Below are 27,016 nucleotides of genomic sequence, written 5' to 3' on the forward strand. Positions count from 1 at the left end.
TAGGAGTTTCGGTCTGAAGGGCGCCGTAGCTAGTGAAATTGTTGGGCAAATGAGACTTAACATCTTATGTCTCAAGGTAACGAGCGCAAATGTAGTGCCGCTCCTGAGCGGCAAAAGTAATTTTTCGAAGCAGCTCTTTGGGTATTAGATGTCATATGACAGTAACCTGTCTCTTTCATTGCTATTTTTTTTTGTCTTATATTAGCTTTGTGTTTGGCTCTTGAAGATATTGCTCAAATATAGAAAAGACAGTTATAAATATTATTGTATTAAACTTGCGGAATAAGACAAATATCAAACCGGAGGGTATGTAACAAAAACCAAGAGTTATTATTTAATTCTTTTTATTAAACGTTGTCTGCATTTTTGCACAATGGTATCATAACTTATTTTTATAAGAACTTATTGACAAATCATTTATATTACTTAACGAAAAACAGAAGGGACGAAAGATTGGGAAAAAAAAGGTTTATTTGGTTCAAAAAGTTAACAGAAATATTATAACTAATAACAATATGGACATTAAATAACCAAAATGGTGTCTAGTCAGCAGTATGTTGGGAATTTTCTTCTCTCTTCTTCTCAAAGCTGGTATTTTAATTTATAGAGTAAGTTCTTGTAGATGGATAACCGTTGTGTTCTTCATAAGAATTCTGCTTTCATTTTAAAGTCCGGTTTGTAAACTCGACCTCGAATCCAAATGACAGAGTGATTTGGACTCTAAAGCACTCTAACGGCCGTTCCCAATATTCAGTCTATCTCTTACTTAAGATAAAATCGAAACTATCGTTGATTTTCTGTCCCAATAAACGAATCGACGGTAGCTCACCCTATCCGTGCACGCTGTCTGTCAATGGGACGACGTATAGCTTACCAGCGATATAAAGTTTGTATCGAAATTGCAATTCACGCGTCCCCATATAAGGCGATAATCGGGTATATTGGGACAGCTTCAGATTATTGACAGCAAATTACTGACAGTAAAAGGTAGTAATTTATCTCTATCTGTAGATAGTATATTGGGAACGGCCGTAAATCAAATGAAAGATTGCAATCAATTATTACATTTTCCCATAACTTAACAATGCAAATTCTTCGGCTTTCCAATAAATCTTAAGCATCAATAAAAATTTCGTAAATGTATGTGGTATATAAATCATTTTTCAATAAGATTACTTATTTTTAGACATTACTGTAAGATTATATAATTTCTAACCATTTTTATAAAATAGGTGATAAAATCCTGAAAAAATATAATATCTTTGGTTTACCCTCAATTGTAAGGCACATTCACAAAAATAATAACCTAATACAAATTATCCGATGTTGTTCGACAAACAAAAAATTCTGCAATATTTTTAAATCAACAATATCGGAAACTCAACAAAATTATAAATATAAAAACAATTTTACATATTTATACTCAGATATTTTAATAAATATCGTTTACACCGTTATTTTAAAATAAATATAATAACCAATATAAGCTAGTGTACTAGGTATATCAGTCACTTAATACATTTATGAAAAAAAAGCGTGTGTGTCAGCCCCGACGCACAACTGGAGTTTACTCCTCAATAACGATTGTCTTTGAACAGGTACTAAACAAAATCAAGTCCAATGGACTCGGTTAGAAACAGACATACAGCAGAAGCTAATAAAAGCGTCAGCTACCTAATTATTAAAATCTGTGATCAGCGCCTTATATCCAAAACTGTTATGTTGTCGTATTACTTGATAGATGTTTACTTGTGTTCGATTTGGAAATACGAAATAGTTTATAAAAGTGACACTAGATGACGTTTAATCTTGTATTATTTGTTTTTAATTTGAACTAAGATAAGGGGTGTCTGTCTGGGTTCAACGCCATCCAAATAAAGTTTAGGAAACTAACTTTCACTAGTCACAACACTTCTTATTGCAAAATAAAATAATTTTCAAAAGTAACGCTAGGTGGCCGACAGGAAAATACAATGCTAATTGTTGCCTTATTTGTAAGCAAACAAGGTTTGTTTTTATTTAAATGAGAAAAACGTTACTATCAAATATTGATGAGCAGATTTCACTCTCCACATTTTTCTCATACCGGGCGCCTTATATGAAAATCGATTCTTAAGGAGTAAACTCCAAAAATATTATCCCCCAAATACAGCCATGATTTTGGGCTGGATTTTGAAATGCTTAACTTGTCATAAATATTCTAATTAATTAATTAATTCTGTTGTTCTGCAGTGCAAACGTAAACTGATTGTATTTAATTTAAAATCTCTCACTCACACTCTGAAGAGCCCAACTTTATTTGGTTATTATAAACATGTTGTGTAGTATATATTAAAGTCCACACTGTACTACTTATTAGGTTTACAGCTATCCTCTGTGTTCTTCAGATCTACAATTTTCTTTGCGGCGGAGATTCTGACACGCTCGGCGTGAGTGAAAGTCGCCTGATGTTGGGCCTGTCGTACTCCTCCATCGACATGCCTCTCGACATCCGTCGCTCCACGCCAGGTGGTGGCAGCGATGTGAGCAGACCTTGACCCTGGCAGAACAGCAACACAGACTGCGCCACTTTCGCCGGCTGAAAAAAAAAATTAACCATTGTAAATTAGCTATCAATATTTCATGTAACGGCCTGTTTCAATAAGCTTTATTCTTTTTCATATAATAGGAATATATAGGATACGAGTGGCAGGCTCCTTTGCACCGGATGCCGGCTAGATTATCGGTACCACAACATTACTGTGTTTCGGTCTGAAGGGCGCCGTAGCTAGTGACATTACTGGGCAAACGAGACTTAACATCTTATGTCTCAAGGTGACGAGCGTAATTGTAGTGCCGCTCAGAATTTTTGGGTTTTCAAGAATCCTGAGCGGCACTGCATTGTAATGGGCAGGGAGTATCAATTACCATCAGCTGAACGTCCTGCTCGTCTCACCCCTTATTTTCATTAAAAAAATATATAATATTGTCCCTATCTATAAAGATATAAATATAAAAATTTCGTCTCACCATGATTGTACGCTATGAATCGAATTTTACACACACATGTGGGCAGTTTGATCCAGCAATTTTAGTGATAGAATTTAGTTTTGTATTCGATTCGTAACCCTTAATATTTTTAATTTCAAATTTTATTTCTATATGAACGAATGATTCTATGAAATAAATATATTGCCTCTCCACTATCGGCGATGATCGTAACTTGTATGATCGTCTGTCATCGACAAGTTAATCGTTCATCATCGTATAAGCATCCACACGATCGTCCGTAATCATTTTATTGAGCGGCAGTCCTTCAAGATGGACATAATGGATTTCATGATATGATAATATTATTAATAATATTCGTGAGCGATTATAAACCTCATAGTAACGATAAATATCTAACTGTCTTATTCAAAATAATAATAGCGTAATAGGATTCAAAGAGTAGACATTAATGGAAAAAGATCAACTGGCTCTATCATATCGATGGGTGTACCGCAGGGCTCAATCTTGGGTCCTTTTTTGTTCCTGGTTTACGTCAATGATTTATATATAAGATACATCTTTGTTATTTAAAATAAAACGCCAGCAAAAAAATTTCTGTCAGGTTGGTGACGACATTGCTGAAGTAGTAAATTGGTTTAATGTTAATAACTTACTTTTAAACGAAAGGAAAACAAAATGTGTAAGTTTTACACTTCCAAATATAAAGCACCAACCAACACCTATAAAAATTAATAATGACAAACTTGATGTAGTAGAAACGACAACATTCCTAGGCATTACATTAGACTTTAAGCTACAATGGGGTGCAAAAAACTTATGTAATCGAATTAGCTCTGCAGTATTTGCGATAAAAAAAATTAGGCAGCTGACAGATGTTGAAACGGCTAGACTTGTATATTTCAGCTACTTTCATAGTGTCATGTCTTACGGAACTATATTGTGGGATAGGGCTGCAGATATTGAAAACATATTTGTGCTGCAGAAAAGAGCAATTTGAGCAGTCTATAAAATGTGTTCAAGAGATTCATTGAGAGGAAAGTTTAGTGAAATAAATATTATGACAGTACACTGCCAGTACATATACGAGAACCTTCTATACGCTCATAAAAATATTAGCCAATTTAAAAAGAATAGTGATGTACACAGTGTGAACATAAACTCGCAATTCCATCTACAAGGCTCCGTAAAATTTCTAAATCTTTTAAAGTGGATTGTGTTATATTTTATAATAAACTCCCAAATGAAATTAAAATATTACCTATTTAAAAATTTAAATGTGTCGTAAAAAATAAATTAACATCTAAGACCTATTATAATGTGAAAGATTATTTGAATGATAAAGATAGTTGGAATTAATGTTCTAAATTTTGTTAATGAATATTGTTATACTCATTTGAATGCTATTGTAACTTTTGTATTCATCCTGACTTGCACTAAATAACTTATAAAGTTTTACAGTGAATAAAGATTTTTTCACTTTGACTTGACTTTAACATAGCGGAGATTTAAAACATCGCTAATATACGCTTGTTAAAAAATGGTATTCATAATAAGAGCTAAAACGCTCATTATCTCTTTGATAAAGCTGACGTGACTTAGAATAGTTAGGACCCTTCCATAAACCTATTTTAAGCACTCGACCGCAAAAAAACATGCCCGACATCGGTCAGCTGTTCGTTAAATAATGTCATAGCTACCCTCTCTCAAAGTTGTTGGATATCCGTCATAAATTGACAACGGACAGACTTCAAAACTTAGATTTTTGAAGTTTGTAATTATTCTGACATCGACTTTTGACAACTGACAAACCATTGACATTGAAAGAAAAATTGGGATTCCATATATGAGTAGTTCTATGAATTTAAATGTTTCTTCATTTGACCACCCAGTAGTCATTGTATCTTACTCACGCTATGTAAATAAAAGGAAAACCAAACAACGCCGCGACGACGACGCGAAGTACGTACGGCTTCGCTCACTGTCCAGTGTGCTCCAGTTCATAAATAATACACTACACTACACCGGCAATCACGCGCACGCAACTACACGCGAATTCCATTTGATGAGTGCCCGAAAAACGGACAAGTCACCGATCACTATGGCGATTAAAGACGATGATCGGCGACTAGAAGCAAATAAACACTCCACACGATCGTTCTCGCGTGTAATCGCCGATTGTGAAGAGACGCCATTTGACGCACAGATGACAGTTCTGTTGTGACATTATTTCATTACAAGAACACAAGGGAAAATTTTGATATGAAATTTTGTACAAATTGAATTCTTTGAGTGAGGCGAAGCGCACCGGTCGCCAGCTATGTTATGTATGTTAATATACACGCAATTCGTAGTCTATAACTTAATAGATGTTCTCAATAGTAAGGCGAAAGTACTTTAAATGTGTGTCAGAGCAACAACGCTTGAATACCTACACTTTAAGTAATTTTTGTTTCGAGGGAGTAACGTTGCGTAATGCGTATTTATTGCAATAAACATCTGTGAAAGACGTCAAGAACAACAGGAAAGTCCCACAATACATACGAACTTCGGCTACCAGTGCACATATAGAAAAGTATATGGGATTACAATATGACCTATAAATAAAAAAACTCCTCAGGAAATTTGCAAAACCGTTATGACGTCTCTACGCAACGCCAAGTGATCCAGCCGTTCACAGAGTACTGGGTCCCCGACAATTCGAGCTGCTCTGCGATGCACGCGGTCAAATGGATCGAGCTGATACTGTGGTGCGCCTGACCAGAGATGACAGCAATTCTCCGTGTGTGGCTGAACCTGCGCTTTGTAGAGCTTCTTCGAAGCCAATTTGGCTTTGCCCACCAGATGGCCACGATATTGGCAATCGTTCGAAATTTCGAGACCCAGTATTCCAATACTAGTCGAGGCTGTAAGGGAAGTGTTGTCGAAGAGTGGTGATACAACAAATTTTGTGGTAAACTTGAGTCTTCTGGGGGTTAAATTGGACAAGTTTCATTATACCTCATTCCGCGACATTCTCAAGAGAGGACTCGATAGAAGACACAAGTTTCTGCCGGCACCGTCATGACGAGACCTGCATGGCCCGTGTATAAGGCATCACCAGTGCATGTCGTCTGCATAGCAATGTATCTTGGAGATGTCCAACATAATATCATTGAGACGCAGAAGAAACAGCGTGGGAGATAGCACACAGCCTTGCGGCACTCCAGCATTCATGGGCTTCGGGTACGAGCTATAACCGTCGACAATGACCTGTATGCTGCGCCCAGTGAGGAAGCTGGTCCACCTGCAGAGGCTCTCGGGAAGCCCAAATGATGGAAGTTTTGAGAGGAGCGCGTTGTGCCATGCACGATCAAAGGCCATCGCTATATCCAGGCTAACTGCCAGGCCTTCCCCCTTGCTTTCGATAGCCTGCGCCCATCTATATGTTAGGTATAACAGAAGGTCCCTGCCGACTGACCATGTCGTTGATCAACTGGTGACCTTCTAGGTATACCAAGATCTGGCAGTTAATTATGCTTTCCATGATTTTCGAGAGCAGGGAGGTAATAGCGATAATAATAATAAATTATTATTTCTTTATTTCTTTAATTCTTTATTTGCGTCATGTGTGTATACAAGTTAGCGAAAAAATCCTATACGAATGAACACATTAGCCAAAAAGGGCATGCAAATTACATTAGCTCCACGTCATTATAATATTATAATAAAATTCTAAGATTACAGCACCATAATATTTCATTGTTACATTATATTAGCATCTTCACAAAATATACATGTCATATACATATTATGTAGTCAAAGTTAAGCACAACATTATAAAAAAGAAAATCACAAATTTAAAAAGTCAGAAACAGCATAAAAATTTTAATTAATAAGCCATTGATATAATTGAGTTTTAAAAGGACCGATATTCAACATTTTAATAGCATCGGGAAGTTTATTTAATATTTGAATACACATGGCATGACATTTTTTTGTAAACAAAGTAGTCCTGGGTGCGTTTTTGTAAACAAGTCTATTTGGATGTCGTTGGTCGCAGCCATATATCTCCTTGGCAGTGGTGAAAAGATAATTATGTCTCTTTACAAAAATGCAAATACTAAAATCAACTATTATTCTCAATATTTTAATTTATAAAAAAAAATAACTTACCTCTAATCGTATTGTTAAAATAGAACATCGTATTTAAAAACAATAATTAAATTTTCCGCGAGGTGCGATGTATCTTTGTTATCTCGCTATCGATTTTTTTATAATACACAACAAAGGCTTCCCTTTTTATCACTTTCTTGTTTTCACACCACCAATAAGTTTCAAAGCAAAGTTGAAAATATTTCTAAATTTATAAACTGTATTTTTAACGTATATACCAGCCTCCAAAAACATTTTTTATTGATAAAACCCTTGATCCTTATTGTGGAGCACAGTTAAGAAATATTCATGCTTTCCAGTAGTACAAATTATAATCTGGGTGTTAAACATTCTTTAACTTCTGCCGAATCCAGTTTAACACATCGCACTGATTCATCCCAGAGCTTCGCGGATAGTCTGTCATTGTACGCAGCAGACCTAGCTCTAGTAAGTTCACAATTCTTGAAGAACTCTCCACTAACTTTTCCAGCTTTATTATCGAGAGCTACATGGATGGCTGTCTGCGCACCTTCCCATGGAGTTTTGTAAAAATTCTTGAAAAAAGAAGTTATTAAAACACCGAAAAATGATCCAACACAATTAAATATACTGGTGCCCACTGCTCCAGGGTCTACGGTATTTATCACAACGTTTTTGCCCTTCAGTTTCATCGCCAACTCGTGAGCGAACAAAATTAAGAACAACTTACTATTTCCATATAATTGGATCGTGTACCAATAGTTTAGACTGTTCATTTGATCAAAATTGATGATACCAATTTTATGAAGAAGGGACGAAGTATTGACAACCCTCGCTGGTTCCGACGGCGTGCCCGTTTTCATCAATAACGGCAATAAAAGATGTGTTAGTAAAAAATGTCCAAAATAATTCACTTGCATTATAAAATTCAAGCCGTCCTTTGTTACACTATCTATTCCTATTCCGACACCAGCGTTGTTTATTAATATGTCAAGCCGATCTTCGGTTTCAAGGATTTCCTTCGCAAAAGATCTCACCGAAGCCAACGAAGCTAGATCCAGCATCTTGAACACCACATTGCTGTTCCCAGTTTTGTCAACAATCACATTCCTTCCTTGAGTACCTTCGTCGATAAAAGGACACGCAACAATAACCCGCGCTCCTCGAGAGGCGAAATCCGTGGCAATTCTTAATCCCATTCCATTCGTACCTCCGGTGATTATAGCTGTTCTTCCCGTTAAGTTCTTTTTCGATTTGCATATCGCGTTCGTGGCTTTCTGATAAAATCCAACAATAATTGCGGTTACGATAACCATTAAAATCACGTATAACGCGACAAACATTTTGATGTGTTTACCGCTGCGGCTGTCACTACAATGTACAAATAAAAGGAAACTAAATATTATTGAACTTGATAATGAATTCATCCATAGCCGAAATATTATGTACCCGAGTGATGTAACCGTGTCGTCGATTTAGGTCAAAGTGCACAAAGGAATGGCTCGAACACGATGTATAACTTGCTTTTACACAATTTCTGCATCGTCTGATATAACCACGTCTGTGTTCTCTACTATATATTTTTAACTTTCTTAACCCAGTGATTATGTAGGACTACTGCGTCATAAGCAATTCTAACATGGTTCACCATTACCACAGTAGACACATGTACCAGTACGGAAACTACCTACAAACGTTCGACACTCACACAAACATGCTCATCGACGAAGACCCTAAGCAGTTTTCGAAGTCAATACGTTGTTATTTGTTAAAGTGATCTTTTTAAAAATGCCAGCGTATTGCGTGGTACACGGCTGTTTGAACTTCCTTGTTTGTTAAACTTCCTGATGATTTTGAAAGGTAAGATTTTTTTTTATGAAAATAAGGGACGAGACGAGCAGGACGTTCAGCTGATTGTAATTGATACTCCCTGCCCATTACAATGCAGTGCCGCTCAGGATTCTTGAAAACCCAAAAATTCTGAGCGGCACTACAATAGCGCTTATCACCTTGAGACGTAAGATGGTCTCATTTGCCCAGTAATTACACTAGCAAAATGAATGAAGAATAATTTATTGTTAAAACAATAAATAATATTAAAATATTAATATAATAATTTGTAGGTACTCGAATTATAAGTCCGTGTGATCGATTGTAATAAATTCGTGAACATAATTATTCACAATGTTAAACAAAGACGGCGGCTGCAATATTTATTATCAATTCTTTTTTATGAGCGTGGTTTGGTTTTCGAGGATGTTTTTTATATTTATTTATTTGGACTAGTTACCTACATGTGTTTTGTTATGGTTTTCGTGGGTGTTGAAACCAATATCAGCTAGTCCTGTCGAAATGAAAATTTAAGATGGCGGCTGCAAGAGATTATCAACATTTTCGTCACCAGTGTCGTTTTCATGGTTTTAGAGGGTTTTGAAATAGATAGTGCTGTCAAAATGTACATACAAGATGGTGGCTGCATGAAATTGACAATTTTTGCATCATGTGTGTCTTTTTGGTGGTTTTCAAGGTTGTTCAAACTGATAGAGCTGAAATAGATTGTTCTGTCAAAATGTAAATCCCAGATGGCGGCTGCAAGAAAATGACAACTATTTTATCATGGGTGTTGTTTTCATGATTCTCGAGGGTGGTGAAGCCGGACTTTGACATATGCTGGAATCTCGAAAATGATACCCAAACCAACCCAAGCGGACAGACACGCGTGGCCAGACAACCTAAATAATTACAGTAAGTAAGCTGTTTATAATATTAATTTTTATTTTGTTTTAGGCTTAGCACTGACATTAATACTATTATAATTGATACATTACAGTATTTGAAGTCGGTTTTTTTACAGTAACGCAGATTACGCGCAAAAAGTCTGACACAAAGACGTATCTTCTGACAGACCGCGCCGCACCGAGTCACACCGCATCGTACAAAAAGTGCGCCAAAAAATATGACGTTCGCGTCAACACGTGCTACGCAGACGACGCACAATTTAGTCTGTTGTTTGTAGTTGCTAGTGATTGACGTGTATGACGCTAGATATACACAGACCAGCACTGTGTGGTACATCTTTGGTAGCGTATAATGACAGAAATTTAAAAAGAAAATTGTGGGATGAAGTGTGCAAATATATTTATTTGGATATAGTTTAAGAACTGAATGTTTATTAATATGAAGCAGTCCCTTTAATAATCTTTCTGAAAGAATTGGATGAACCCAAAAATTTATTTTTCTTCTTCTTTTTTTATATCTCAAGTCACGAAATAATACACCGCAATCTCTGTACTTCCATTGCGTGTACATCCCTACAGTTCCGCCGACAAAATGAGCGAAAGTGTGCGTCGTGTGCGTATAGATTGTGTAATATCTGCCAAAGACATTTTGCGCGCAATGCAGACTCATTCGCCCAAAAAGTGTGTCATCTGCGATAGATAACTAATTAAGTAGTTAGTCAATGTAAGGTGTAGATTTCGACAAAAATAGATATAATATGTTAAACCAACCGATTTCAAAAAGGAGGAGGTGCTCAATAGTGTATATTTTTTTATCTTCACAACTCTTTTATGAAATTATTTTTTATTCAAAAACTATAACGCCCTTTTGTATTTGTAATAGTATTTAAATTTAAATATGTCGTATCGTTTCGGGAGAACAGCAGCCGGAAATTAATTCCACATAGTGGCTGTGCAAAGCAAGAGATTTCTTGAAAAACGCGTTGATGTGAAATGGCATTTCAGACGTTAACGTGATGCGGATGGTAAAATTTGCTGGCTCGTAGTACTAACACGGCAAGTTGCTGCTATTCTGCGTCGTGGACGACATGTCCGAGGAGGGGTTTGACGCAGACCTGGTAACTACAGGCATGTATAGTTAGCAGAAGATCCGAAGATTAAGAACCGCAGTATCAGTATCGATGTCTACTAGCAGCGTAGCCGATTCAACAAATTGGGACAGCCCACACCAATGCACAAATAGCCCTGCGTAGTTCGTGATACCATTCGGCATTATGCTCGTTGTCGTCACCCAAGACTACAATTCTAGGGGAAGGAATCTATCTCTCCCATCAATAAGCCCGTAGTCGCCTTGAACCGACACCCTTGGGTCTGAGACTTCCTTGACGTTAATCGTGTTTCTTGGCAGTGTACTAACACTGTCCCTGGGATATTTAGTGTATAAGTAAGGCAGGGGAAAATGCAAGTATCAAGAATTTACTGTTTAATAACTTTGTTAGTTCAGTGGATTTCATTACCTCCTTTGGAACACGTTTGTTTCCAGTTGTGAAGATGATTCTGTCCAAGTTATATATATTTTACTACGTTATCAAGAGGGTAGTTGTAATTCTTTATAAAGAGAATTTTTCGCCGTTGTATAATAGTGGATTTTCTCACTTTGTTTCTTCAGGTCAAGAATATTTTTTTCTATAATTCTATGGGTTTTCTTCTATCTCTGCGTAAATTATATTCACCCCAATTCTACTTTTTTTATAAGAGCATATATAAGCATATCAACGCTAGCGAAGCCGTGGATAAAATCTGGCATAATAAATAAAATAGGGTAGATAATAAGTGATGTCCCTGACCTCTGTGAGGACCTCGAGGCTGTAAGATGGCCTTCGTCTGCCGTCGCGCAATAATGTGCAACTATTTTTATATTTCAGTTTGAAGGACGCAGTAGCTAGTGACACTACTGGGCAAATGAGACTTAACAGCTTATACGAGTACCTCAGTGACAAACACAGCTTTAGTTTAGTATTTTTTTTTATATACAGACACTTTATCACATAATATTACATTATATTTGGTCCCTACACTAGGCGTAGCCTGTCCTGTAGGCAACCAATTTACATCCTAAGGTTAACAATATGAACCGAAAGGTCAAAAAGTGCACTCTGTATATGTGTGTGTGTGTGTGTGTCTCTGGGTGTGTGTGTGTGTGTGTGTGTGAGGATGGGTGTGAGTGATTGTGAGTATCAGATTAATCATGTTACAAAGTATTAACATTATATGAATGCTAAGCTATCACTTTAAGAATAGCTTCCATGTCTGCATAAGTGAGTGTGTGTAACCATCTCTGTATTTTAAATTTGACCTGATGGACCGAGCAATTTTTAATAGAACATTTTAAATTTACCTTGTTGTATATATATGTATGTAAGAATGGGCTAAATCTACTTGCAAATGTTGTATTTATTATTGGTGTTGGGATCTTGTACGAACGGCTATCTTGTAGGTTTTTATAATTAGGCAAATTCAAGACCTCCTTATGCATGCTTGTCATAACACGCAAGATAAATATACCTCGTACAGAAAGAAATTACGATTAATATTGATATTAAGATACCATTTTATTTTGAATTTAAAGAATCCTAAGTGGCATTGCGTTGGCAGGGTATCACCTACCACTAGTTAGACATCATGCTTGTCTCATGATTTCTCCTCATAAAAATCTCTCAGCTAGAAAATAGCTTACTCTTAGTTTGGACAGAGTGTGTATTACTACTGACATTAACAATAAATTAAAAAGTAATATAGCATATTCCATGATGGTCACCACGGAAGAAAAAAACAGTATTACCTACCGACTTGTGTGAAAATGTGTATTGCGTACATTGGTATTTAAAAACCATTTGATAGACCGGTTTGGAGCAATTGTTTGTTTCTCAACAAAAGGCAATTATGGCATAAATAATCACGAGAAATCAGCTAACAATGTTGTAACTACCTCAAACATTACATCGGTATTCAGGCTTTGGTATGGCGCGAATTTTGAATACGTTATTTTTGAAATAATATGTCTAAAACACCATGTTAGACTGTCAAAATGCGGACTAATATTAATAGACCAGTGTCGATTATTTTTGAAACAAAAAAAAATAATAGTAGGATGAAACCCATTGGAAATGGAAGAGAATATAACGAAAATTAAAGGAAAAATAAATAACGGGCGATCTGATGTCAGGAAGTGATTAAGGGTAAAAAACGGTTCATCTCGATTTCCGGCAAAACTGCAAGACCTATGGAAATAGGTCAAATGGCAAAGTTCTGGGTAATAAAAAAACTTTTGTTTTTACATTTTTTTCACATAACCTCAAACTTTCAGTAAAGAATTAAAAAAAAAACAAGCTTTTGGTTTTTTATTTTTATCTTCTCCAAAATCATTTTTTTTTACGAATTTTGGTGAAAATTTACCTTTTTATGTCCCAAACACACTGTAATTTATTAGAATTGAAATATTTATTTTTTCACCTTATTTTCACTCAAATATCGATAAAAGAACCCTTATTTTCAATCGGAATTCAACCGTCAAAATATCAGCTTTTATCAAAAATTTTTGGTAAAGATAAAAATAAAAAACCAAAAACTTGGTTTTTTGAATTTTTCACATAAATTTGAGGTTATGTGAAGAAAATGTAAACATAAAAGTTGTAGATCTTTTTGTTACCTTCAACTTTGTCATTAATTTTTTCCACAGGACTTGCAGTTTTACCAGAAATCGAGATAAATCGTTTTTTACCTTAAAACCTATTTTTCCTTTCATTTTTGTTATATTCTCTTTCGTTTCCGATGGATTTTATCCTACTATTATTTAATTTTTCACTTTTAATATTTTCAAAGGCTTCAGCACTGGTCTATAAATAATGTTTGTATTTGTGTACCATTTGTAGTCCCAGATGGGCTGTGAATATTTAAAAATTAAAACTTTTCAATATTACACTGGTCACAGAAATTTTATAATTTACTAGAAACCAAATACCAGCATATTGAAAAAATAAGGTGATAAAAAATCTGACATTTTACACGTTTTTAAAAACGCACATATAAACCTCATATTTGTTAATAATAATATAACCTTCAATTTGTTACTATCAATTATTTTATTAATGAGTGAAAATTTTTAAATGTGCGAATGAACAATGAACTGAATTAAAATAAATAGAATATATAATTAAAAAATAATCAGTCAAATAAAATGGCGGAATCCCAGGAACATTTTACTCTTTCATCAATAAATAAGAATAAAAGAGAAAATCAAGAACCTGATAATAACCTGACCTGTAAAAAGTGTAATTATTTATATTCTGATGAATAATAATATCAAAATATAACAAAAGGTATATCATACTTTGTAAAATATATAAAATCTCACATGCTAAAATAGTATTAATTATATTATATATTAATAAAGGCATTTTTTATTTTAGGTAGAGAAAATGCCAACTTTGCTCAAAAGATGAAGTTATATCGTCAGCTTTTCCGAGAAAAAAAATAGCATAAAATCTAACAAGGCTCCTAGCTCTTCAGTTATAAATAAATTTCACTAGCTACGGCGCCCTTCAGGCCGAAACACAATAATGCTTACACATTACTGCTTCATGGCAGAAATAGGCATCGTTGTGGTACCCATAATCTAGCCGGCTACAAGGCAATTATAAAATTTAATTTAACTGTCCAATAATACTTTTTTTAAATAAGGATTAATGCGTGAATGCACTGTGTATATAGAAATATTTAGAGGAATTGAGTACTTTGTGTCAAGACGTTTGAAAAAGAAGTTTTGATGTTTGAAATAAATATAATATACAGATTAAATTCAAATAATTTTCATTTGGGCAAAAATTAAAATCAACTTTTATTTGAAAATATTTTAATTTATAAATAAATAGTAACTTACCACTTATCGTATTGATAAAATAGAACTTCGTATAAATACAATAATAAAATTTTATCGCAATGTACCTCTGTTATCTCGTTATCGAACTTTTTAATATACACAACAAAGACTTCCCTTTTTATCGCTTTCTTGTTTTCGCACCACCAAAAAGTTTCAAAGCAAAGTTGAAAATATTTCTAAATTTATAAACTGTATTTTTAATGTATGTAGCAGCCTCCAAAAGGATTTTAATTGATAAAACCCTTGAGCCTTATGTGCACAGTTAAGAAATATTCATGCTTTCCAGTAGTACAAATTATAATCTGGGTGTTAAACATTCTTTAACTTCTGCCAAATCCAGTTTCACACATCGCACTGATTCATCCCAGAGCTTCGCGGATAGTCTAGTATTGTACGCAGCAGACCTAGCTCTAGTAAGTTCACAATTCTTGAAGAACTCTCCACTAACTTTTCCAGCTTTATTATCGAGTGCCACATGGATGGCTGTCTGCGCACCTTCCCATGGAGTTTTGTAAAAATTCTTGAAAAAATAAGATATTAACACGCCGAAAAATGATCCAACACAATTAAATATACCGGTGCCCACTGCTCCAGGGTCTACGGTATTTATCACAACGTTTTTGCCCTTCAGTTTCTTCGCCAACTCGTGAGCAAACAAAATTAAACACAACTTACTATTTCCATATAATTGGATCGTGTACCAATATTTTAGACTGTTCATTTGATCAAAATTTATGATACCAATGTTATGAAGAATAGACGAAGTATTTACAACCCTCGCTGGTTCCGACGGCGTGCCTGTTTTCAACAATAACGGCAACAAAAGAAGTGTTAGTAAAAAATGTCCAAAATAATTCACTTGCATTATAAAATTCAAGCCGTCCTTTGTTAATCTATCTACTCCTACTCCGACACCAGCGTTGTTTATTAATATGTCAAGCCGATCTTCGGTTTCAAGGATTTCCTTCGCAAAAGATCTCACCGAAGCCAACGAAGCTAGATCCAGCATCTTGAACACAACATCGCTGTTCCCAGTTTTGTCAACAATCACATTCCTTCCTTGAGTGCCTTCGTCGATAAAAGGACACGCAACAATAACCCGCGCTCCTCGAGAGGCGAAATCCGTGGCAATTCTTAATCCCATTCCATTCGTACCTCCGGTGACTATAGCTGTTCTTCCCGTTAAGTTCTTCTTCGATTTGCATATGGCGTTCGTGGCTTTCTGATAAAATCCAACAATAATTGCGGTTATGATAACCATTGAAATCACGTATAACACGACAAACATTTTGATGTGTTTACCGCTGCGGCTGTCACTTCAATGTTCAAATAAATTTAAGAAACTAAATATTATTGAACTTGGTAATGAATTCATCCATAGCCGATATATGATGATGATATATTATGTACCCGAGTGATGTAACCGTGGCGTCGATTCAGGCCAAAGTGCACTAAGGAATGGCTCGAACACGATGTATAACTTGCTGTTACACAATTTCTGCATCGTCCGATATAACCACGTCTGTGTGACTACTATATTTTTACTTTCTTAATCCAGTGGTTATGTAGGACTGCTGAGTCATTAGCAATTCTTACATGGTTCACCATTACTTATTATTGTTGCTGTTAGATAACTAATTCAGTTGTTAGTCAATGTAAGGTGTAGATCTCTTGAAAATATATATATAATATGTTACATCAATCGATTTCAAGAAGGAGGAGGTGCTCAATAGTTTATATTTATTAATCTTCACAATTGTTATGAACTTATTCGCAAAATTCTTTTATATTCAAAAACTAGAACGCCCTTTTGAGTTTGTTATAATATTTAAATATGTAACAACTTTTACGGAGTAGAGGCCTGGAAGGCCGGGAGGCCCTTATCATGCAAAGGAAATGCTCACAAAATATGGCGAACAGGAAGATTTGCGAATTTCATTGAGGGATAGGATCAAGATCGAGTGATGATATATTAGGAATAGTAAAGAATATTTGATGATATCATAATTATTATATTCATCTATATATCTGGAAATTAGTTCCACAAAGTTGCTGTGCTAGGCAAGAAAACCTTGCGGTTGTGGAATGCCAGACGTCAACGTGGCGTGCGACGACGGATCTGAACGTGGCTCGATACATCGACGCCAAGTATGCCGATACAGGCTGTGGCAGTAAGAGAAATCATCTCGAATCGAGAGGAGACGACAAAGGGCGGTGAACGCAAAAGTTTGTGCCTTCTTGGAGTTGAATTGGACTAAATTTCTTCGGCCCCATTCCGCAATCTTGCAACGCATAGTCTCGATTGGAGACACAAGTTTGTTCCGGTACTCATTGATGCTATCCCATGAAATCTAGGCACGGCCTGTGTAGAAATCATACCCTGTGCTGTCGTCTACATAGCCATGAATACTGCTTATTTGCAGCATATCATTGATATGCAGAAGAAACAGTGTAGGGGATAGCATGCAGCCTTGCGCGTCATAAGCGACTTATGAATATGTGCTTTATGGCACACCCGATCGAAAGACTTCGCTATGTCCAAGTTCATCTCCAACGCCTTTCCTTCGACTCAACCGCTTGCGCCCATTTAAGAGTGAGGTATGCAAGGGGATCACCAGCTGAGCGACCCTGACGGAAACCGCACCGGCAGTCGCTTATCAGCTGGTGCTCCTCTAGTTATCCCAAAAGCTGATGGTTGATAATCGATTCCATTTCTTTTTAGAAAATGGCAATGGGGTGGTAGTTGGAAGGATCCGTGCGTAACCTTTCTTAGGGATCGGGTGCACTAAAGCCGCCTTCCATGATTTCGGGACTATGCCTGATGAGTAGGAGAGCCGGAAAAGATGAGTAAACACAGGCGCCAATTCCGGAGCATATTTCGGCAGCACTCTCGGGAGAATGCCATTGGGCCTGCTCGATAAATGAAGGTGAAAAGTGGCTTAAGCACGGAGCCATACCGGAATTCTACCTCGAGCATGTGTGACTCGCACCGCGGAATATGCGGTAATGTAGGGGTCATCTTGGTCATATAGACTCAAGATGGACGCGAAGAGGAAGCCCAGGAGAACAGCTTTCTCTTTCGCGTCATGAATCAACGCATCCATCGTTCCTGTGAGTGACTATAATGCACGAGTTATCGATGGTAGGCGTGCAAGTGTCTTCACGTCAACAATAAATCCTTAGAGGGACCTGGAGGCATGATTGTAGTGTTTTTTAAGTTCGCTGGAATTGTCATCCTTAGATACCACCACTTTGACCCAAGGCCCACTCCTGCTTTCGGCGAGAGGCCATTTTGCGGTCAAAACAAGGTTGTAACCTGCCACCGATAAGCACTGAGGAGGATAGAATGAAGAGTTCCATACCATGTAGTATCATAGAAGCAGCAAGGTCAGCAACGGAATCTGGATCATCCAGCGAAAAACACATCTGCATCTACGGGTACACTATAAACCTCGTTGATCTTAAATAATTGAACTATTCAAAACACCAGGTTTAATACACTATATCAGAAACCGACTTCACGAGAAACTCATAATATTGTATTGAGGAAAAAAAGCGAAGGCGGTCCTATAATCCAGTGGAAGGCTCCTTTGCAGAGGATGCCGGCTAGATTATGGGTACCACAACGGCGCTTATTTCTTCTGTGAAGTGAACGTGTAAGCATTACTGTGTTCGGTCTGAAGGGCGCCGTAGCTAGTGAAATTACTGGGTACCTGAGACTTGTTACGAGCGCAATTGTAGTGCCGCTCAGAATTTTTGGGTTTTTCAATAATCCTGAGCGGCACTAAATAGTAATGGGCAGCGCATATCAATTACCATCAGCTGAACATCCTGCTCGTCTCGTCCCTTATTTCAATTAAAAAAAACTCCTAACCTTCCATCAATATATATTAAGCTCATGAAACATTAGATAGACGTTACTAATGTCCAGCATTAGGTAAAATAACAGGTACCATAACGACAATAGAAGCATAGAGGTAATATGTGAGTTTAAATGCTGAGTAGTTTGAGTAAACGAACACGTAATTATTCAGTAATTGTGATTATACGGTGTGTCTTAACTATTGTTTAAAACAGAGGTCAGAGGTCATTGGCTATCCAACAATATTATTTACATGAATAACATCTTTTTGCTTCCATTAGGAAGCTAACAAAAAAAGTGACGATTACAAAAAAAATGCTCACAAATTGTTGTTGTTTACTATCTACATATTAATATAATCTTATATGACTAAGCTTTTAAAATGTATCTACCTATAGATAGGTTACCTAGACAACATTCGGTGTTTATAAACGATACACTAACGCACACATGAATAATTTAACATTGCAATAGCACACTACATTACGACTACACGTCAAAGAAGGATAGCAAATGCAATTATCGCAAGCGAAAAAGAGATAAATCTAATTTGCCAATTGCTTCGTATTTGAATAGATGAATATGATTTTTTACCGTACACCGTGGTTTATGCCTAAAATACGATTCATTCATGAGTCCATGTAGTAAAAGTTCTAAAGTAGTAAAACTGCATTGAAATTAGGTAAATAAAGTGCAAAGCCGAAATTTATTTAAAGTAATGGTCCCATTTTTATAATTTTACTAACGACGGCTCCCAAAAAGTTTTAAGTTTACAATTATTATTTTTTGTATCTTATATTATTGATGAATGTCTTTTTGTTGAGGGTTTAATACAATAAGATAATAGGAGAAGAATTAAATGATCCATTGATTCTTCTGCAGTTAGCAAGGGATATACCGAAAGGGACAGTGTTACTGAAAAAAACTTCTACGTAAGCAAATAGCACTCACTGTCTATGTCCGCTACCTATCCTAAAACTTATTTTTGTAGTTTGATAGTTCAGCTACCTATATACGCACTTGTTTATTATTACATTTCGTATTACATTCACTGGAACAACGCTTTTTTTATATCATTTCCTAAAATATATACTACGTCGATCATCCCGAAACAGACAGCATCAATATTTCGCCATTTCTGTACGTTAATCTATGTCCGCTCACGACTCAAGACTCGAGTCACGTTGCGGCATTCGGCTTGACTCGGCTTGGCGGCGATGTCATGGCGTCATATTTATTTTGTTAGAGAATTAATGAAATCAAATAAAATGTTATAATTCATGATTTCTTAACTGTGGTATGTAAATCTATGATTTCTTTTTACTTTCGTAATTACTGCATCTTCCAATAACACAAGACGCCATTTTAATGATGTACCTATATCAAATTGTAAGCAATTCTCTTAACAACAAACGCGTGCGTACCGTTTTCGTATCGAGAGAGCGACTACGACCAAAGGAACCAATTGACTCCATTTAGGCGCTTGATTTTCGGCGCGCTAGTGGCATATCTACCTCTTTTAATACTATAATATCATTGCTTGTCGCACGCAAATTATTCTTGGCATACGCAAATTTGGATAAAATTGCTAAAATAAATAAAATAATAACAAAAAAAACTCCAATCTAAATTACAAAATTGAATCGAGGTTGACGCGTCTGACAGTTAAATTTAATAAATATAATTGCAATTTCAGATACAAAAGTTTAAAAACAAATATATGGAGTCGGAAATAATACATAAATCGTCGCATTTGTAATACAATATTGTTGGCTTATTCTCGTCAAATAGCAAAATCATAATTTCGAGATTGTATGAGGTTGGAAAGAGCTTCTGAAAAGTAATCTAGTGACGTCCATAAAACAACATACGTAATTATTATGGAACATAAAAGAATGAAAGCGTCCGAACGCGTTGTCAACGAAGACAATATATCGGTGGATAATGGAGCAATAAAGGGGAAGATCGTTAAGATTTGGCTTCGCTATGAGTTTCGCTATCACTATTTGAGATACAGAACAATAGACATCTGATGTTACTACTTGACTGCATCTGAGAAAGCTATTATGAATTGTACTATAAAGTGATAATCAAATAGTAACTATCACTTTTCTATATATATATATATATATATATGTATATCTAGTGCGTCATTCGACCTGAAGCCAGCCATAACAATATTCAGTTTTATTAAATACGTAAGTATCCATCCCTACTCTGCGCTATTTCGTCCGAATCTACTTTTGATCATACGTCACATTTTGCACCAAAATGCAAAGTAAGGCAAACTTCAACCCGTGTGTGTCTCTGTAGGTGAGTTTATCATATTGGTTACCATATTACAAACAAATTTTATTAATTTAATCAACATTGTGGGTATGCTAAAATCAAACCATGAACGAATCTACTATACGGCTTGCAATCAATTCGAGATGAAGAAACAAGATATGATGAGAATGTATAAGAACAAAAGAATTACAGTATCTCGTTACCAGATACTAGTCCTAATTCCAATAATATCATGTACATTAAAATTTGTAGAAGTGACAATAATCAACAACGTCCTCGCCATCCCTTTACCGTGAAAGACTGTTGAAATATCGGGATACTAAATAAATATCGAATAGCCTGTTATGTATATAATAGATATATAGTAGCCCTTGGTGATTGTAAAGTTTAATTACTAGTTGTATTCTACTTACCGCTTCAGCCAAGACGTCGCCAACTTTTTCTATCTTCAATATGGTCACCCTCTCTTTATCAAGTTCTTTGTACATCTTCTCCACTACACCTGAGTACGGACTGCGCATGCCCGTAATCAGGAGGATATCGGGGCGACATCCTCGCAGTATCAAATCCTTACGGCTGCAATACATTATTGATTGCATTATACATAGTATTAGAACTCTTTCCATGAACGTATACAATCATAAAGCTTATAAAGGGACACTGTCTTATATTAAGCGTTCTTGCACGGTGTGGTTTGTGCGGAACTTTCTTCCACTTACAATCAAACTGTGGACTTAGCTCCTTTGTTAATAGCGCAAGGAGGCCACCTAAAAGGCCGGTAACATTATTTGATTTCTCTGATGTTGCAATAGAGCCTTCTCGGATTCTTTTTATATAAGAGGGTGCAAAAGGGCAAAATGCTCGCGTGATAAGAAGTGGTGAATTAACCGCCATATCAGAGGTCAAGAGATACGTTGCCAGCTTTTAAGGTGGGAGTATGGTCTAAGCTTGAAGGTCCCTTAATCGTATCGGTTCGGGAATACTGCAACCGGTAATCCATCCCACAAAATGGCTGTACGAGGAAAATTTTCTTACAAAATCACAAAGTTGTAATACGGTGGTGGAATTCGGCTGCTGGAAAAAACCTAAGTATCTCCTCGTGTTTATGCAGAAGTAGATGCATAAAGAATCCACAACTTGACGCAGCACCTATCAAGCAGATCAGAGATGATTGTCGTCGATTCCAGCCGGTCTTTATTGTATGAAGTCAAATGGAAGAAGCTGGTACTGGAGAAAGCCCGTCCAAAAGTCAGAACAGTACTCCATGTGAGGTCAGATTTGCAATTTATATAGTTGCAGGAGTTGGCTTGAAATGAAGTGCTGTTTCGCCTTATTAAGTAAACAAACTGAACGTAGCTCGATATATCAACGATATGCAGATACAAGCTGTGGTAATAGAGGAGCTATCTCGAATCAAGCGGATTTCACAAAGGGCAAATTTTAAGCGCTAAACGCACAAACTTGTGTCTTCTTTGGGTTGAACTGGGCAACATTTTGCAAGCTCTATTCCGACACGTTACATAGTATAGTAAATACATAACTTTAGAGGAAATGAGATACTGGCAATGGAGGTATTTGGACAGATCCAAGCGTACCAAATAGCGCACTCAATAAAATTAAAAAAACTCTTCTAGTTTTTTAAAATAAATTTTCATGTATTTTAATACACAAGTAAGTTCTCATGTAAATAATTGAATATTTGAAGTTGGAGTATTTTTGTTGCATTAGGTACTTAACGCTTATTATAATTAATTAATAATTAAATATTATAAAGCTGCAGTGTTTGTTTGTTTGTTTGTTTGTTTGAACGCGCTAATCTCTGGTACTACTGGTCCGATTTGAATGATTCTTTCAGTGTTAGGTAGTCCATTTATCGAGGAAGGCTATAGGCTATGTTTTTTATTTCAAAATTAGAGCTCCGTAATAAAATTGCTATTTTGTATCACAAGGTGTAAAATCGAAAACCTATTTTTGCGTGCGCTGCAAAAACTATTGACAATAGAACAAGATGATGTACAGGCTATAATATAGGCAATATTTTATTACTTATAAAACTATCGCGTGAATTATATTTTATATGGCAAAACAACGTTTGCCGGGTCAAAGCTAGTTATAATTATAATGTTGTGAAACGATTCAGGCTGTTGTTGATTTAAAAGAGTGGGAATAATTTTCTTGCTACTTCTTCTTATTAAAGCTCAACCTTTTCCGAAATGGTTGTAAATAGTAAAGAGTATAACTTTTGTCTTTCATAAGTGTCATTTCTTTGAACTTTATCTTATAATAAAGTTAACCGCGCATTTAAGTGACCTAACAGTGATATTTCTTATAGAAACTTCACATGCACTACCACAGACTATACTCTACAGATACCACCGCATTGGACCAATCCTGATAGCACCCCTTCTTTCGTCGACAGGCCATTTTTTCAAAGGAGTCAAACAATGGTTAATAAATTTTACCATCTTAGGTTAATCATGGCTGATAAACAAAATATTGACAGATATGGACAGATCGCCGTTGGTTCAGTAAAGTCCTTGATTGGCGACCACGTACCGGAAGACGCAGTGTTGGCCCCCACAAGATGGACCGACGATCTGCTCAAGATCGCCGGAATATGTTTGGATGACGGCAACGCAAGACTGATCGTCGTGGAAATCTTTGGGGGAGGTCTTTATTCAGCAGTGGACGTCTTCCGGCTGAGGATGATGATGAAGTAAGACGGGGATAATAATCTCACTTGATAAAGGCTCGGACGTATTGCTTGATGTTATGCGTGTTCAGGTTTCCCCGCAGTCTCGAGCGATATTCCGTCAGCATTCGATCCCGATCCGCCGCCTCGCATGAATCACTTGATATTTGCTGTTGGCAACATATTCCAATTAATTGTGTATGGAAACAACAACGGTGAACAAAAAACCTTCCTACTATTTTACTTGCCGCACATAGGCCACCAAATGAAGAGTATTTCTGGGGTGATGATTAACATTACCGCCGCGTACCTACAACTGACATCTGACATCGGACAGTGACAGTGACAGTGAATGTCAGATGTCAGTTGTAGGTACGCGGCGGTGATATTGCACTTGCTACTTGTAATAATAATATGTTTCTACTTTCTAGTTGGTAGCTGCTGTTGCACTCATTACGCTTAATTGATCAATAGGCAACACAGAATAAATTATTGTCATTGTTTGTATTTCAAAAGCTACAGTTTACCAGTGGGACGCTCTTTTGCACAGGATGCCGGCTAGATTATGGGTACCACAACGGCGCCTATTTTTGCCGTGAAGCAAGTAATGTGTAAGCATTACTGTGTTTCGGTCTGAAGGGCGCTGTTGCTAGTGAAATTACTGGGCAAATGAGACTTAACATCTTATGTCTCGAGGTGTCGTGCGCAATTGTGGTGCCGATCGGCACATCATTGTAATGGGCAGAGCGTATCAATTACCATCAGCTGAACGTACTGCTCGTCTTGTCCCTTATTGTCATAAAAAAACACTTTAATATATAACCGTCTAGATAATAGGATTAATTAGACGAACGACGTACAAGGCAAATAGTCTTGCGAAACTAATTTTATCCAAAATATAAAATGTGCATGATTTCAATCGATGTTTTATTAATAATTTAATTAAATTTCCTCTAAAATGTAATGAATAAAATGCCCGTGAATGTTCAATGTTTCCTAAGTCACGAACTGTTATTATTATTAAGCAAAAATACAACTGTCATCGGTAAAAATATTTAGTATCAATTAAGTGAAAATTTATAAAGTCTAATTTCTGAGTTTTAGTCTGAAGGGCGCCGTAGCTAATGAAATAACTGGGCAAATGAGACTTAACATCTTATGTCTCAAAGAGACGCGCGCAGTTATAGTACCACTCAGAATTTTTGGAGATTTTCAAGAATCCCGAGCGGCACTGCATTGTAATGGACATGGCGTATCAATTACCATCAGCCGAACGTCCTGCTCGTCTCGTCCCGTTATTGTCATAAAAAAAACTAAATACTAAATTTAAAACAACACATAATAATAACGTAGACATTAATAAAATAATAGGCAAACTACGTGCAGTTAATTATTATTAGTTGTAACTAAATCTACTTTTTAGTTCTACAAAAAATTATGATAAATGAAAAATACTTTGCTATACAAATGATTTAAGTTTTCTTTAGTGATAATTCCGCCAATATTTGTTTTAAAACAATTCGACACGTGTTTCGCCTCTACACAAGGCATCCTCAGGACGTGTTGTCTCGCCAAAATCTGGCACGAGACTGCACTGGGATTTTGGCGACACAACACGTCCTGAGGATGCCTCGTGTAGAGGAAAACTTAAATCATTTGTATTATTATGGATTTCCGCAAAGTAACGCCTACTTCAATAAACTTTCTTATATACTTTGCTTGTAATGGTTGGTTAATTAGGTATAACAATTAAAAACAATCGTATGCAAATAGACCGTGCAGGAGGGGAACTAGATTGAAGAAGCAATAGCGTTTGTAATAAGTAGTAATGAATAAAAACAAGATTGATAACTTACATGGCATTAGGATTTATTTAATGATAATAGGACTGTATATTTTTAATTTACCTTTGTTGAAAGTTGACATATTATTTTCTCGTCGCAATAATCTAAAGATTTAACAAATATTCAAGTCTAAACAATTTGTTATGTTTTAAAGTGATAACCCTCACATCTTAGATTAAGTACACGAAATAAATTTGAATACAAAACTTTATGAACGATGCGGGACTCGAACGGTTGGCTCAGTTGGAAGAGCGCACGAACGCGATAGATCGCGGGTTCGAGTCCCGCATCGTTCATGAAATTTTGTTTTCAAATTTTATTTGGGTAGATGTTCAAGTCGTAGGTCTTAGCTCTATCACACACAAAACACTGTTTTCTGGACAAGATACTGATAAGTTCAAGGCTTACTTTATAGAAAAGGAGAATAAACAGCCATTTTGTTTACATAATCTTAAATGATCACAGCCGCCCACATTCATTTGCAACGCCAGATGAATTACAGTACCGGTGCTGGCCTAATTGGAATGTGTCCGCGCTTTTTTTTGCAGAAACCCATGCGTATCGTCGTGGTAACACCGCGCAAGGAAACTCATTCCAAAGTTTGATTTAACGTGGCAGAAACTTCCTTTACGAGCGCATGCCGCATGCGGATACCATACATTCAGATGGTGAGGATCATATTCAAGTTTGTGGAGTGTCGTGTGAAGGTGGAATTTGGCTGCAGAAACGGTGACTTGTAAGCTGCTCTCCGATTTTGACTGCCCTTGAGCTTGGTATGAAAATATCCATACCCTGTAGTTCCATAATCAGCTACTACAGCATAGCCCGAAGGCCATTTGTAGTGTCACGCACATGACACAGCGTGTCACTGGTGTTCTACGAAGTTTCCGTCATCAGAGGCCAACGTCACTGGTCAGGAGTTGGTGTTTATAAGGGCACTACACTTCTGACTGTCGGGATATGTACTCAGCAAAAGTTCGAAGAAGAATGGCATGGTGCTTGCAAAACAAGCCTTGTGGGTGACTCAGCCAATTGGCGCAAACCATACATAATATCCTCTAGAACAAACAAAGGGCTTGAGACAAATATTATAACAAAATTTGTGCGTTAAGTATGTCAAATACGCTGTGTCACTTGATCGAGATGCCTGAGTTTCCGTAAAGAAGGATCTCCACTCTCACAAAGCCGCTACCCTCCTGGACTAAAATATCTTCCAGGACGGCTGTAATATTGTGGGGGAGGGACGGGTGATGGTTCTTTTGGAAGCAAATCAGCGCTAAACCGCTATTTCATACCAGTTTTTTGTTCGTGCTTTCGTCGTAAGATGTCAACGTGACTCAACCACGTCAAAAAGCCCTTTGTTGTCCCTTACGATACCGATGCGTCTGGGACTTCCCTAATATATGGGTAAAAAAGGTATGATTCACCGCATCTGTTTAATTATTTATATTAAGACGCCAGTGACCGTGGCACTCATAGGGCGAAAGTGGGTGACCAGGGCGTACGAGTCGTATTTTAAAGGTATAAATTATTATTTATTACTAAAGAGAA

At 36.5% G+C, this 27,016-nt stretch overlaps 2 protein-coding genes across 14 annotated transcripts in view; both read right to left on the reverse strand.

Moving 5' to 3' along the window:
- The window catches only part of LOC126970614 (uncharacterized protein ZK1073.1), a 255,934-nt gene that overhangs the window by 182,756 nt on the left and 46,162 nt on the right, over positions 1–27,016 (reverse strand). For 9 of the 12 annotated variants that reach the window (XM_050816707.1, XM_050816643.1, XM_050816654.1 and 6 more), the window contains 3 exons: positions 23,670–23,791; positions 21,343–21,505; positions 328–2,578 (listed from right to left, as the gene is read on the reverse strand). In XM_050816707.1, the coding sequence (XP_050672664.1) occupies positions 2,390–2,578; positions 21,343–21,505; positions 23,670–23,791 (474 nt within the window). In that variant the 3' untranslated portion in view covers positions 328–2,389. Of the gene's footprint in view, positions 1–327; positions 2,579–21,342; positions 21,506–23,669; positions 23,792–27,016 lie in introns of those variants that run through there. The other 3 variants (XR_007730673.1, XR_007730674.1, XM_050816716.1) reach the window with 2 other exon arrangements.
- On the reverse strand, positions 6,557–17,006 carry LOC126970658 (retinol dehydrogenase 11-like). Of its 2 annotated transcripts, XM_050816745.1 has the most exons (2): positions 15,183–17,006; positions 6,557–7,560 (listed from the first exon to the last, which is right to left on the reverse strand). In XM_050816745.1, exons 1-2 carry the CDS (start codon positions 16,064–16,066, stop codon positions 7,452–7,454), a joined length of 993 nt encoding a protein of 330 aa, XP_050672702.1. In that variant the 5' UTR covers positions 16,067–17,006; the 3' UTR covers positions 6,557–7,451. The 2 variants fall into 2 exon arrangements, with proteins under 2 accessions (XP_050672702.1, XP_050672710.1); XM_050816753.1 differs by lacking the exon at positions 6,557–7,560 and having other exon boundaries at positions 14,723–17,003.

The sequence above is a fragment of the Leptidea sinapis genome, chromosome 1 (assembly GCF_905404315.1).
Source record: "Leptidea sinapis chromosome 1, ilLepSina1.1, whole genome shotgun sequence".
Classification (NCBI taxonomy): Eukaryota; Metazoa; Arthropoda; class Insecta; order Lepidoptera; family Pieridae; genus Leptidea; species Leptidea sinapis.

Bases quoted from the DNA above. Each gene is read 5' to 3' on its own strand.
- LOC126970658 (XM_050816745.1), bottom strand. From the start codon at position 16,066: ATGTTTGTCGTGTTATACGTGATTTCAATGGTTATCATAACCGCAATT. The intron at 7,561-15,182 runs GTCTGCTGCGTA...TACTAGAGCTAG, and splicing joins TGTGAACTTACTAGAGCTAG to GTCTGCTGCGTACAATGACA.